Consider the following 14,977-nt stretch of genomic DNA (forward strand, 5'->3'; position numbering starts at 1 on the left):
GAGTTTTGGTATTTCTTAAAGCATAAAGCACAACATTAACATTAAGTAAAAGAGGGAAATATGCCTTTATCAGTTTTGTAATGTTTTTGTAATTACAAACGTTTTCCCTCTAACAAAAAAACCTTGTATAGAAATCTTTACATTTAAAAATATTCAAGTACATAAGCCCTTCTTCTATAAAACAAAACCATTTTGTCTTTTCTCTTTAACAGAACACAGTGTTACTTTTTGTGGCTGACAGTGTAAACCACACATTCTGTATATGATCAGATCTGATTTCTATAGCTTTCTCTTCAAGTGATTGATGTTGACATTTAGAAGGAACATTCATGAATACGCCCATTCTTCTGTGTTGTAGTGAATTCCAAATGCTTATTTCACAATATTTTACTATTGTTACTGGTCACCAAATGATCAAGTTGATTGTTTTTCTTTTTTTGCTGGCTAAAAAAAGTGAAATCTTCGAGGTAGTCTGATCTAGGAGTCTCAGAGAATAGAACAGATTAAGAGTTCTAAAGAATCTTTTGGATTCAATCAAAGAACCGGCACTGCATGTAAGTATCATCTGAAGTGGAATAGCCAAACTTTTTATAAAATTCCACATTTTTTGGCGCACACTCCAGTGTTACTTTGTAGCACTGCAATTTTTTGCTGAGAAGAGTCAATGTTGATACCAACCTAAAAAAAACAAAACAAAATACAACATTCAAACATTTACTTTTGATACAGATACCTTGAAAGAAAATACGGTATTCCTGAATCAGTTGTGTTTTTAAAGCTCAAACTCACAGTTTTCCCAGCTGTTTCCCTCTGCATACGTCACTCACAACCACTTCTTCTACACGTCCTCTCTGCCAGAACAACAACAACAACAAAAAAACAATTATATAATGTGTACTTTAAGCATATGCACTATGAAAATACATATTTAAAATGTATTAAAGTACCTTTGCACAAGCGTGGATGAATTTGTGCTCTATGATAAGTGTTGCTGTGGCAACAATTTGTCCAAGATTCGTGTCTTCCACCACTATGACGTAATAGTCTCCAGATTTCTTCATGTGTTCAAAATTTGCTGAAAATTTTTAAAGAGTATTTTTTTAGTATTTCATATAGACCTTATGTAGCCCCGCCCAGTGCTGCACTCGTTATGTTCCGTCTTCATGTTTCTATATCCACAGCATGAAAGCAAGATCTTATGGATTTATGAATAAACCACTCATTTTAAAAAGTTCCCGGTCTACTGACATTTATGACATCCACTTCAAACATTACAATGCTTATGATAACTCTTGTTAACGCTACAATAAGTAAATCCACTTCGACAGTGATGCCAAAAACAAAAGTTCAAAGACAAAATTTTAAAGATGGCTGGGCTTGTTTATCTAGTGTATAAGGTCTACATGAAGAACTGAGATGTTTTGAGTTAGAAACTTGTGGAACCTTTGAACTGTTCTTCTGTGACATCTCCAGCCACTGTGAGCTGGGATAAGACCTTGTAGAAGCCTAAAAAAGGCATAAAGACAAACATATGTTTATCATGATTGTCTGAAGCACTAAACATGAGTGTGCATGCAGACTGCTGAATTGTAACCAGTACCTCTGTCTAGGTCAGCAGTACAGAGAGGACGGAGCACCAGACCATCTCCGGGCTGACAGGGAGAAATGGGAGGTGAGAAGGAGACGGTGTTGCTGCTCCAGTCCAGCTCTTGAAGCAGAGAAGGATCAAATAGCGGCGTCTCGTCCAGCAACATTACAGAGGCCCTATAATAAAATAAAACATTAGACAAAACTTACTACGAATCAGGACTCCCCGTCAATAAATGTGTTACTGGTAACATTTTATTTGGACTTTGATCATCCAAATATTTACAATTCAAAGTCAAACTGGTGTACAGCTGCAGGCGCCTGTCTATGTAGTCATCTGACCTTCTGTAATAAAATACAATACACCGTAGATTATTAGCGTTAACTATTTAAATAACATTCACTAATATTATATATATATATATATAAATTTTACAGCTAGTTGCCAAAGGAAAATTCTCATTTAGTTTAACTTGAACTTTTAACTAAAATTAAAATGAACATGGAAAATATAAAATAAAAGCTAATTCAAATTATTAATCAAAACTATAAAATGATCTTTCTTTTAGAAGCGTGTTATTACAAACTAGTGTTGTAAAGTATATGAGTAAATGTAATTAGTTACTGTACTTGAGTATCTTTTTGGCTAATCTGTAGTTTTACTGAGTGTCAAAGACATTACCAACTTTTACTCTCTACTTGATGACATTTTTGAATAAGTATGTACTCTTTACTCCAAAACATTGGTGATGAGTAATGAAATTACTAGGGCTGTCAATCGATTAAAAATTTTAATCTAATTAATTACATACTCTGTGACTAATTAATCTAAATTAATCGCATACATAATTTTTGCTGTGAAAGTATTAAATATTTCAATTCAAATGAATCAATGCAGGGTTTTTCCTGGGTCAAAAATGGTCTTTGGTGGTAATAGACATGGTCATCCACACAAACAGTAATTTGTACCCACGTGATTTGCGAGCTCAATACTGACAATAAAGTACCCGTCACTCTCACTGTAATTCTTTCTTGCTCTCTTTGCAAAAAAAAAAAAAAAAAAATGATTTTATAGCTTTGTAAGAGATGCTTTTTTTTGCTAAACCTGAAAAGTATTAAAAAGTAGCATTTAGAAGTTATATTAAAGGGATAGTTCACCCAAAAATGGAAATTTGATGTTTATCTGCTTACCCCCAGTGCATCCAAGATGTAGGTGACTTTTTTCTTCAGTCGAATGCAAATTATGATTTTTAGCTGCAACCACTGCCGTCTGTCAGTCAAATAATAGCAGTAGATGGGAACTTCAACTATAACAGTAAATAAAACTTGCTTAGACAAATCAAAATTAAAACCTGCAGCTCGTGACGGCTCATTAATGTCCTAAGACACGAAACGATCGGTTTGTGCGAGAAACCGAACATTATTTATATAATTTTTACCTCTAGTACACCACTATGTCCAACTTCTTTCAGCTTCCTGTTAGTGAGGTCAAAAAACGCGTTCTGAAGACGGAAGTGATGTCTCGCCCATATACTTCAATGAGCGCGAGACATCACTTCCGTTGTCAGAGCGCGATCAGACCTCACTAACCGGAAGCTGAACGGAGTTGGACATAGTGGTGTATTAGAGGTAAAAAATTATATAAATACTGTTCGGTTTCTCGCACAAACCAATCGTTTCGTGTCTTAGGACATCAATGTGCCGTCACGAGCCGCAGGGTTTAATTTGGATTTGTCTATGGAAGTTTTTTCGACTCTTATTGTTCAAGTTCCCAATCACTGCTATTATTTGACTGACAGACGGCAGCGGATGCAGTTAAAAATCATAATTTGCGTTCGACTGAAGAAAAAAAAGTCATCTACATCTTGGATGCACTGGGGGTAAGCAGATAAACATCAAATTTCCTAGCTAACTAACAACAACTTGCTTTGTTCTGGTTTCACCTCACTCCAGTCTAAACTAACTGATTTTACACATTGTCATTTAAATAACCTGATAATATTGTGGATTATTAAGGCTAATTTTACTAACCACTCTTGCTAAATGGGGTAAGCACACTTATGTTCTCATTTCAGAGTTGTTCGAGTAAATGATTCATTAGACCGTGTGGACAGATCAGTTGTTGTCATGATTCATGATTAAAACTAATGTTCAAATGAGTCATTATGTCGCGAATTGGACATTAGCGGACATTGACGCGTTGCGTGCGAATTGCGACTGTTATTAGGATATGATCGCAAAATATTTGTCAACACAGAAAACACTTCACCACTGGATAGGATTTTCTTTTGTTTACTGAAAGTGTGGTTTATGTCAGCTGCACGTGCGGGACGCCTGTCAGAGAAGATGAGGTGACGTTCTTTTGAGCAATATTCACACCCAGTGGTTATTCAGGAAAAACATTCCCCGAATGCGCCTCGTGAAACATGGATTCGGTCTTACGAACTTTTAGCATTGTGTAAGTTGATTTAGATTATTATGTGTGAGGTAGAGAGAGTGCAAAGACGGTGCTTACTTAGAAGACAAAGAGGGCTCGCACGCACGAGGGAGGAGCTCTGCTCGTTCTGTCCGTCAGCGCAGCAGTCGTCTCCCTCCTTCATTTTACAGTCGAATGGTGGACGCTTCCAGGTTCAAAGGTCAATACGGAATGGATTAATCTGCGTTATTTTGACAGCCCTATGCTGCGTTCCAATTTGCCTACTTATACTATGCCCTAAAAGTATGTACTCTTTCTGTAAACAAAAAGTACTTACTTTTGAGTGTGTAGCAAAAGAGTAGACAAGCTTTGGGACATACTAACACGTCATACAATTGCGTCTTTGCTCTCTGTCGCATCCCGTCACCGTAAACTGGACTGTCAATGATCTTACACCCTCCACATTTCATTTAGTTAATTTCCTAACGTGTCGGAGAGAAAGGCAGCACGTCGATCTCCAGTCGCGAGTCTTTCATGTGGAGAACTGTCCTAATATTAATTTATAATGATGCATTTAAAAGTTAATGGCCATTCGGATCTTTATAAAAGTCCACATTGGTATTTGCAGATGAAAAACAACACGGGTAACATTAAATATATATTTTCTATCAGGTTAAACTGATTATTAGTCACTCAAACCTCTCAGCGTCGATCGCGTGTATCCGCCATTTTTTGTAGTTTTTTAACTCTTTTTACTCGTGTTTGTAGTTCTGAACTGAATCCTCGTCCATTGTGCAATGGGTTGTGGGCAATATTAGCCTCTATAGTGTGCACGGATCCACACTTTGAAAATCTACCGGAAATAGTAGACCATCCGGGGACTTTTGGCATACTCTTTTCAACATACTATGCTTTGGGACACACTTATTTTAATCTCACATACTATTTAGGATGGATAGTATGGACATTGGAACGCAGGGTTAGAAATTACTTGTTACATTTTGCAAGGCACCTAACTTTTTCTACAGCAGTTTATTTCTGCTACAAAAGAAGTTATATCGCCATCTACAGGGCATTGAAGGGACTACATCTTGTGCGTCTTGCCCTTACCCAAACTTGTCACAAAAGGCTACTTTATATGAATGTGAGTACACTAGAAGGTATTTGTGAAGTGCGCTGGGTAGATTACTTATAAATTGTAATCCGTTACTGATTACAAATTACATGACAATTTGTAATCAGTAATATTACTACTGATTACACATTTTTTCCTCTTAGATTACACATGTTTGGTAACGTAAATGTAATCCAAAAGTAGTCAGATTACATTACTTTTGTGCTAACCCTTATTTGATGTCACATATATAGACCCCTTAAAAGTTTGTAAACATTGCAACGTTTCCTGGTGGGCGGGGCTTAGCTGGTGGCGAAAAGAGACGCTGGACTCAATGTTGACAAGTGTAAGCTAGCATGTTTTAGGAGGGATTTATTAAACATAGATGCAGAAGAAGGTTCAGAACTGTCCGAATATGTACAGTCAGTGACTCTGCGGGACCGTGACAGCTATTTTTTGTAAATTAACTTAAGTTTTGGATATTTCCTAGACAACATATGAATTACTTTCGGGTGGTTAGGGAAATTTTGTCAAGGCTTATTGTCTAATGTAACCTAATGCTGGGCTAACTATGATTATGGCTAGCAATGTGGATTATTTTGGATTATTTTAAGAGACCATTCAAAGGATGGCACACACATCTATCGCTGTATGTTTGTTTAACATTTAAGCTAGCTAGTGCGCTGAAGGTTGGCGACTTTTCACCTATAAAACAGAAACTTGCTGATTTGTACTAGATAAAACCAACACACCATTACATATGCATCGATTATTTTACCTGATATGAAGTGTGCACTGCAAACACAAGCATTATCTATGATCGTCTCCGTCCAGTCTGTACGCCGTATTGCATTCAACCACAATTGTCCACTTGATTTCTGTGAAGGAATGTCTGCCGGGATCTGGTAAAACTTTAGCTTTGAACCAAAAGTCCTGTTCCTTCTATTCTGGCAGCCAAAAACATTTTAAAGTCAAAACCTCAAACTTTTAGCGCGCCTGCTATTAGTTCTTCCTTATGTTTTGCCTCCAGCTAGAACGGTGACGTCACAGTGATGTAGGCGATTAAGGGGTCTATTGTAGGATAATCTTGTACTATTTTGACAGATACAAAGAAAAAATATATATTTCAAAAAAATATATTCTATTCACCAACAAGAGCCTCAACAGATTCTTTTTAAAGTGCAATGTATGGACAGTTAATACTTCAAAATAGTAACACTAATGTACCTGTTAGTGTTTGCTGATAGAAACACTGAATATAACAAAATCATATCTTATGATTTTAAAACATATTTACTTAAAATTAAGTAAATTTAGAAAACAGCAACATTACACTATTGAAAAATATGAAATTCACAGCAATATCACTGCAATAATCTATATTTCATATATTATTATCATTATTTCATATATATATTTCATCTATATTTCCCCCTCACCGCCAGAAAAATTCTAAGAATAATGAACGTATATAAGCGGCAGGTTTATTATTAAAAAAATATATATAAATGTTAAAAAAATAAAAAATGTATAGAATCAATGAATTGTGAACAACTTACTGCCATTGTGTAAATAATATGTACTCATGTAATCCATAAAAAAGTAACTCTAGTCTGATTACGAGTATTTTAAAAAGTAGTGTACTCTAATTACAAGTACTTGATTTTTGGAATCCGATTACGTAATCCAGATTACATGTAATCCGTTACTACCCAGCTCTGCATGTGAATTGCAGGTGTTTTATAATCTGTATGAATTTCTTTCTTCCGCTGAACACAAAACAAGATATTTTGAAGAATATTGGTAACCAAACAGTTGATGGACCTCCATAGTATGGAGAAAAAAAAAAATACTATGCCAATGGGGTCCATCAACTTTTTGGAAACTGACATTCTTCAAAATATCTTCTTATGTGATCAGCAGAAGAAATAAATTCATACAGGTTTGGAACAACATGAGGGTGAGTAAATGATGATAAATTCTCATTTTTTGGTGAACATCTTTGAGCCTACATTCAGTATGAGTAAAACACTTAAGTACTGTTAAAATCAAGAAAGTTACTCAAAGACTTTTACTCAAGTCGTTTTGGAATTGATGACTTGTAATGGAGTCATTTTGGCTGTGGGCCAAGTTTTCTGTTCTTTTACTCAAGTATAGTTCAGGTACTCTTCTTTACACCTCTGTTACAAACCAAAAATCCAAAGAATGACAGAGTACAACATCCAGTTAGTATATCTTAAGACTATAGTCTAAACTGTGTTCTCTGCATTTTCAAGAAAAGACAATATTTCATGTAATGAGCATAAATTAATCTCAAAGCAGTTTATGGCAGCCTCTAATAAATCAAACATTTCAAAGACAAAGGTCACGATTCAGTGTAGAACAGAAAATACATAATATACGTTAGTCCAGTAGTGATCAGATTAATTTCATATGGCTTTCCTTTTTTTTTAAAAAAAAAAAAAACTACTGTTCTCTGGGGACGAAATCAACCTACATTCCCAATCTGTAATTCCCAAAATACAGTACCATCCATATGTTCAATTAAATGATAAAAGAGCTCGCGATCAAGCTACCTTAGATTCATGTGTCCGAGATCGATTTGTCATTTACTTACGGAGACATATGATACTGGCCGCTTTTGCTTTCCTAAAATGTTTGAATGAATCCTGGCCACTCGGCTCCAGTTACAGAGATCTTCAATGGTCCAGCATGACAGACACACTTCCTCTTGCGTTATTATTTTTTCCTCACACGTATTCTAACGAGCCCCGCCCTTCACCCAATCACTGTTTGCTGTCGTTGGTACGGTAAATAAACGACTTTTTAGTTGTCCAATCACAGACTTGTTGCGAGTACAGCTGACCAATCATCGCAAACGGAGGGCGGGACCTGCGTGTTTCACCCCCTCCTCCCTCTGTCTGTCTTGCGTGCGTGGAATATGACGTGGCGCGGGTTTAACGAGGGCGCGGTGCAATGACGTTCGTATCCGTTTCTAGGGAAAAGATATTTAGCAAGTTTACAAACTGGTTTTGTGATCTTAGACGTGTTGAATATGAAAAACTGAAACCGTTTTCGACAAGACTGCTAAGATTGAATAGGAAAAGGTGTCTGCTAATGTGTTCAAACTCCTACAAAAATTACTGTGGTAAATAAACTGCCCTGTGACATGTAATTCATACAAGTTACAGTGTAATTGCTTGGATACTATATAATGACATTTGCAATTTATATGTTACTAAAAATATTATTCCGTCAGAATACAAAGCTAATTTTGAAAGGCTGTCAGATGGAAGGATGATTTTTGCTTGCAGAATTACTATCAAGTAGTTTTAAATTACTGCTCTGTAGTAACCTATCAAACATTTAAGCCATGCTAACCAGCTCCACCTTGACCCCTTGGTCTTGTCGTGACTTCTAAGGACAGGCTGTGTAAACTGCATACTCAGCTGCAGTTACTGGAATTCATCTCTCTTCCTTCTCGTATTGATTTTCTCAAGTGTCTAAAAAAATTAATCATCTTTTCAAATGTTTTTAAGCAGATATGTGTAGGATGTGAGTGTACAGAAAGGACCAACCAGAAATTGGAGAAGAAAACACCTATTGATCCCAATAAGTCCTTCGATGTGCCTGCACTAAATAAGGTATAATATCAAAACGGACCACAAAGCAGTCAATAATTTGCCTAAACATTCCTTATGAAGAATATTTAAGCATTTTAATACATATAAACCAACTTTTTTTTTTTTTTTTTTTTGGTAATTCAGACATTCGGAAATATTTTCCAATCCAAATTGTTTCTTTTTTTTTTCTTTTACTTTTAATTTGTTTAGTTCATGTCTCCATATTAAGAACATTTTAAAATTTTGCAAAGAAATTAGCAGATAAGGCTTAATGGTGTGGCTTGTCGATATGGTGCACACATTTAATGAAATAATGATGGTACATATAGACAAAGCACTTGTGACAACAGTAATTCCATAATGCGTCTCCAATTACTGCTTAAAAATGCTGCAGGCATTCTTAATAAGCTCAATAACTTGCATGAAAAGGGAAGCAGAGAGACAGCAGGTATTGAATGAACATTGCGGGAAATAGGGAGGATGAGAGCACAAAAAATGCCTGCAGAAAGCTGATATACTAGTTCACATGACTACACCATGGATCATTACATTGAGTGAGATACAAATCATTGAAATACAGTCTGTTTGTCTTTAATGACTGTACATGGATTAAAAATGAGACTGCAAACATTGGCCCTAACATATCTTAATGTAGATGATTTATTAAAACAGAACAATGTACAACCCAAATTTCGGAAATGTTGTTTTTTAAATTTGAATAAAATGAAAACTGAAAGACTTTGAAATCACATGAGCCAATATTTTATTCACAATAGAACATAGATAACATAACAAATGTTAAATGGAGAAATTTTATACTTTTATTCACTAAATGAGCTCATTTTAAATTTGATGCCTGCTACAGGTCTCAAAAAAGTTGGCACGGGGGCAAGAAATGGCTGAAAAAATGCTTAAGAAATTTTGAAAAGATTCAGCTGGGAGAACATCTAGCAACTAATTAAGTTAATTGATATCAGGTCTGTAACATGATTAGTTATAAAAGGGATGTTTTACAGAGGCAGAGTCTCTCAAAAAATGGCCAGAGCTGTGAAAGAGTGCGTAAAAAGATTGTGGAAAACTAAAACAATGGTCCTCAACATCAAATTGCAAAGGCTTTGCAAATCTCATCATCTACAGTGCATAACATCATCAAAAGATTCAGAGAAACTGGAGAAAGGCTGAAGGCCTTTATTGGATGCCCGTGGTCTTCGGGCCCTCAGACGACACTGCATCACTTATCGGTATGATTGTGTCAATGACATTACTAAATGAGCCCAGGAATACCAGAAACCACTGTCGGTAAACACAATCCTCCGTGCCATCTGCAGATGCCAACTAAAGCTCCATCATGCAAAAAGGAAGAAGGTCCAAATTCCAACACCAAAACTCCAGAAACTCATAACCTCTATGTCCAGATGTCTTCAAACTGTTTGAAAAGAAAAGGAGATTCAATACCATGGTAAACATGCCCCCGTCCCAACTATTTTGAGACCTGTAGCAGGCATCAAATTTGAAATTAAATCATTTTGTGCATAAAATTGTAAAATTTCTCAATTTAAACATTTGTTATGTTATCTGTGTTCTATTGTGAATAAAATATTGGCTCATGTGATTTGAAAGTCTTTTAGTTTTCATTTTATTCAAATTTAAAAAAACGTCCCAACATTTACCGAATTCGGGTTGTAACATTGTTGCCCTATTTAATGTGAACACAAATAATTTATATGATTCTATATTTGTAATTCTTAGTCATTATAAGAATTTTATGTTCACTCTTATCATATGACCATATAAGTAAAATGCAGTGTTTATGGACAAACTGATTGTGAAACTCAGAGAATAAGACTGTATAAATTAATTAGAGAACTGTATGTCCCCACAATTGATCTCAAACTAATAAAAAGAACCTGGTAAGTTATTTGCATTTGCAATTCAGAATAGCAAAAATAACATTGAAATAAAAATGTACAAATCTTTTTTTTTTTTTTTAATAAAAAATTTAAAAAAAATTGATGTGCCTTTTGTAATCTTTAAAGTCCCCATGAAATCAAAATGTAAGTTTTTTTTAGCTTTTAGTATGAATATCTTAGCCTTAAGGTTATGAATAAGCTGGTGTGTTCCAAAACAATGACAAAATTCACATTTAGGAGATATAAGCTTTCAAAACTTAGTCTCTCACTTCTGCTAAAATGGAATCATGGATATTCATGACATCACTGTGGAATTCAGCTTCTCATCAAATCTTCTGTCCAATCAAATGCTCTCTAGAATCTAAAATGTCCCGCCTCCCACACTATCAACAGACACTGAAGCTGCGGCTGAAATTGGTCATTTGTTCACATATTTACTGTTTCTACATGGTGAATGGCACATAGTGCACTATATAGGGGATAGGGAATGATTAAGACAGTGTAAATATGCTTTCCATTGATGCGAATGAAGTCTGGTTTCACACTAGTGTCACACGAATATCACAGAGCGGATGATATCCACGAGTCGGCACAGACCACAAAACATATTGGACCATTTGAATTCTGCACAGAATGATGTATTTTTAAGTGTTCTGGAGGAGATTAAGAGGAGAAACGGTTAGAGATTAGAAGGAAACAGGTTTTACCGAGCTCAACGGCTGTGATGTAAACAAAATGCTATTGGCTATTTTAAAAAAGAGGAGGAGCTGTTCGATATGTCCCGCCCTGCTGTGCATTCCAAGGCACTTCAGTGGGCCTTTAAAAAAACAACTTCCCCTCCTTTTTGCAGCGACATCTTTTCTCTGATAATGTGTTCTTTCAGCGCAAGATCTCAGCAATAGCAAACCACAACCATCCAACGATCCAGTCAATTCCCGATGGACAAAATCCTGTCTTGTCCTACATTTTTTTTCTTGTCCGAGAAGCCGTTTCACTCAAATATTCGTCACAATAGGGAAGAAAAATGCAACTTCCCTTTCATGCCGACTTTAATTAGAAAAGCAATTGCTGAGTTGTTTTGATCAGATGTTTTTAATTTGTTGCTATGTGGTTGCTAGGGTGTTCTAGTTGGTTGCTAGGTGGTTGCTTACTGGTTAAAAGTGCAAAATCTCTATTATATTTAAGTACCATTAATGTTTGTCTTCAAACAGGTTTCTCAAACACATCCTCATCTGCCATTGGTCGATCAAACCAATAATCCTGCCCTCAAACTCACTAAACTGGTTGAGTCAGTGTTGCTATTTTGGGCTTGTCAGAATGCTTAAATACAAGTTTTATAGAGCCAAAGAGACAAATCCATCTGCAAATGCTTTACTTTCTTGTACCTGGATATTAGAAAGTATTTTAATATGAAAAAAACTACACACTTTCACTTTAAAATAACATAGCAATCCATAGGGCAATTGGATTTCTCTCAAGCCAGCTTTGCTAGCCCATAACACAGACACTAGAGCACCTCAGCTGCAACGGCAGTTACAGAAGCCGTCCAGATACTGATACAGATCAATGGAGAGAACATGAACACAAGAGCCATGGAGCCAGAGACTTCCCGCTGATTTAATTACAGACTTTCCATCACTCAAAGAGCCACCATTCTGAAGCAACATCAGTAGCATCTACTCTTGAACGATGGTCATGTGATATTATCGGCTAGACACGTTGAGAACCGGTGCAGACAATGGAATCATTATGACTGCAGGAGTCTTTTACTGAGAGCCTTAAACTTCCTTATTACCATAAACAAGTCTTTGGGGAGGTGTTGAGACTGTACACTGAAGAAAAAAGTGCTCATAAAATGAGGGTAAGGCTTGTATAGCCTTTGTCTTACAATTTGACAACACAATCAAATGAAAAATTCATGATGTGCACGGTTGCTCTGCTGTGCATCAGATCGATAGCACAGTAATAGCTGGCATATCTGAGACTTGCTTGGCAAGGTTCCCTCTCTTTGATAAACTCTGCCATGTTAATGGCATACTGAGTTACTGTCCTCTTTGTGCAGGAATATGATTTCTCATAATCATCAGATATGGGCTACAGATTCGTGCTCATATGTGATACAGGAGCTTGTTCTCCCAGTTGTCTGATCCTGTTACTTCTTCCAGCTAAACATGCTTCACTTCGGCATTGTGCGGTCTGGTGGGAATCCAAATTTAGTCTTTGAAAAGTATTTGAAAGAAGCAGTAAAATTCTGGTAATTCATGGGACAGGAAGGTTAATGATGCTGTTCACCAAGTGATTCAAAATACACATTTTAAGAAAAAATGATAATTAAATGTAAATTATTGATTGTAGTTTTCTGTAATGCAACTATTGCAGCTTTTGTGTTCTAATAAGACTATTTTTTGGGGGGGTTTGTTTGTTTTTTAGGTACACGGTCCAGCCATCAGCACCAGATAATCTTCTTACCAGTAAGGTCTTTTTAAAAAATTATGTTGTGGGTTTGTATTCCTATTCATCCTCTGCATGCACTGGGGCATGAATAATTATTAATTATGGTTGTATTGTTTAATAGTTTTCCAGTTTAATTTACAGTGTTGTTTAGGCTATTTTGTTGTCATCTTTTGTGACTATAGTGTCAGAATGTGTTTGTTCCTTTACTTTAAATGATAAGTTGATTGTTAAAGCTGCAGTCTAACTTTTTTTTGGTTAAAAAATGATCAAAAATGCAAGTACAAAACCAGCCAGTGTTCAAAACTATCTCCTTACCTTAGCCTGATTCACAACGGTAAGCTTGTAATAATGTTTTCTAATTTGAGTGGGTTTCTGCGGGAAATTCGAGCATGTCGCTGCTCATTTTTGCGTCATTAGATCACGTCTGCTTACATAAAGTAGGAGTCCCAGCTAGTAGGCTATATCACATGTGAGGTGGATCATTTATAGTCTTTTCTCACAGCAGCTGCAATAATTATACTTTTCATTTTGATGGCGGATAGCATGGTATGACAAATTATCGTTAGAGATAAGACTGAAATTGAAATCTAGAGGTAAAGCTAATACACACTAAATGCACATAGTCACGCAATGCTGATGTTGTTAACAATTTGAGTACAAAGTATAAAAATAATAATTGCATGGTTTGACGTGATCTGAGCTAAGCGATCGTTAGATTTAATCACCATTGGCAGTGCGATTTATTGTAAAGCTCTTTTTTCTCAGTTGGTCAGAACAAAAGTGGCAGATTTGTTACTTACTTCTTCATATGACATTTTCCGGTGAAAATTCTTATTTTGGTCATACTTCGTTCATACTTTAAGTACAGTATCCACTGGTGCGGTGACTGACAGCCACACATTCTCCTCAAAGCATTAGATTCATCCGCGCTGAGGAGCCACGCCGAAATGCAGATGCATAACTAGGGCTGGGCGATATATAGCATGAGATTGTCACGCGCATTTCGTCAGTAAAGCCGGGTCCCTGATTATCGCGAAATCAACATCACCTGCTTTCAAATGGAGCGACATTTAATAGACAGAACCATATCACTGATAAGCTACGCATTATCGCGTTCATTATCGAAGGCGATTCATCTGCGATATGAACGCGATATTGCGTGGCTTGTCAGTGATATGGTTCTGTCTATTAAATGCTGCTCCATTTGAAAGCAGGTGATGGTGATTTCGCGGTAATCAGGGGACCGGCTTTACTGACGAAATGCACATGACAATCGCATGCAATATATCGCCCAGCCCTATGCACAACCAACGTAAAGATGATAATTCCACAAATAACTGCAATTGCAGGTTTCAAACAGAGATGGCGACAAAGCTGCAAAACTTACGGACTGCAGCTTTAAGGCCCAATCACACCTAGAATGAAAACTGTATTGATAACTATATTAGCATCTAAAACAATGCACAACATTGTTCTTTTTATTTTAAGCGTGCGCTGCAGTTCTGTCGACAGACGCTTGCTTAAGTGCTTGAGCTCTTTAAAGCAGCATGGATTCTGATTGGCTGTCAAAGTTTTTATCATTCATCAGCTGGAAAAAAATAGGTCCAAGGCTTCGTCCGAAATCGCATGCTCTCTTGAGTAGGTACTTATTTTAAATAAGTAACTACTTTGCGACTGCTAAAAGGTATGTTTTATATAGTATGAATGTGTGTAGTATGAATGTAATCCAGATATACCACATCTGCCATGTTGTCATTATCATGTGACCTACCAGCGTCAGTTGTGTCGTTTCACTGTCATTCACAAATCCTCTCCCGTGGCCTCATGGGATAGTAAAGTGTCCATCATATGCACACTTCAGAATCTCATCGTC

At 36.3% G+C, this 14,977-nt stretch overlaps 1 protein-coding gene across 3 annotated transcripts; it reads right to left on the reverse strand.

Annotated features, from left to right (window-relative positions):
* Positions 1–530: 530 nt before the first annotated feature.
* On the reverse strand, positions 531–7,867 carry gnpnat1 (glucosamine-phosphate N-acetyltransferase 1). 3 transcript variants are annotated; one of them, XM_067367108.1, is made up of 7 exons: positions 7,735–7,823; positions 5,896–6,209; positions 1,601–1,764; positions 1,444–1,506; positions 948–1,075; positions 790–851; positions 531–678 (listed from the first exon to the last, which is right to left on the reverse strand). In XM_067367108.1, the coding sequence occupies exons 3-7, from the start codon at positions 1,752–1,754 to the stop codon at positions 531–533; spliced, it is 555 nt and encodes a 184-aa protein (XP_067223209.1). In that variant the 5' UTR covers positions 1,755–1,764; positions 5,896–6,209; positions 7,735–7,823. The 3 variants fall into 3 exon arrangements, with proteins under 3 accessions (XP_067223209.1, XP_067223210.1, XP_067223208.1); XM_067367109.1 differs by lacking the exon at positions 5,896–6,209 and adding an exon at positions 1,874–1,932 and having other exon boundaries at positions 7,735–7,808; XM_067367107.1 differs by lacking the exon at positions 5,896–6,209 and having other exon boundaries at positions 7,735–7,867.
* Positions 7,868–14,977: the final 7,110 nt, after the last annotated feature.

This window comes from Chanodichthys erythropterus, chromosome 18 (assembly GCF_024489055.1).
Source record: "Chanodichthys erythropterus isolate Z2021 chromosome 18, ASM2448905v1, whole genome shotgun sequence".
Lineage (NCBI taxonomy): Eukaryota > Metazoa > Chordata > Actinopteri > Cypriniformes > Xenocyprididae > Chanodichthys > Chanodichthys erythropterus.

Excerpts from the sequence above, each read along its gene's own strand:
- gnpnat1 (XM_067367107.1), bottom strand. Across the intron at positions 1,507-1,600 it reads TACTGCTGACCTAGACAGAG|GCTTCTACAAGGTCTTATCC; the intron begins GTACTGGTTACA and ends TGCCTTTTTTAG. Across the intron at positions 852-947 it reads TCATCCACGCTTGTGCAAAG|AGAGGACGTGTAGAAGAAGT; the intron begins GTACTTTAATAC and ends TTGTTCTGGCAG.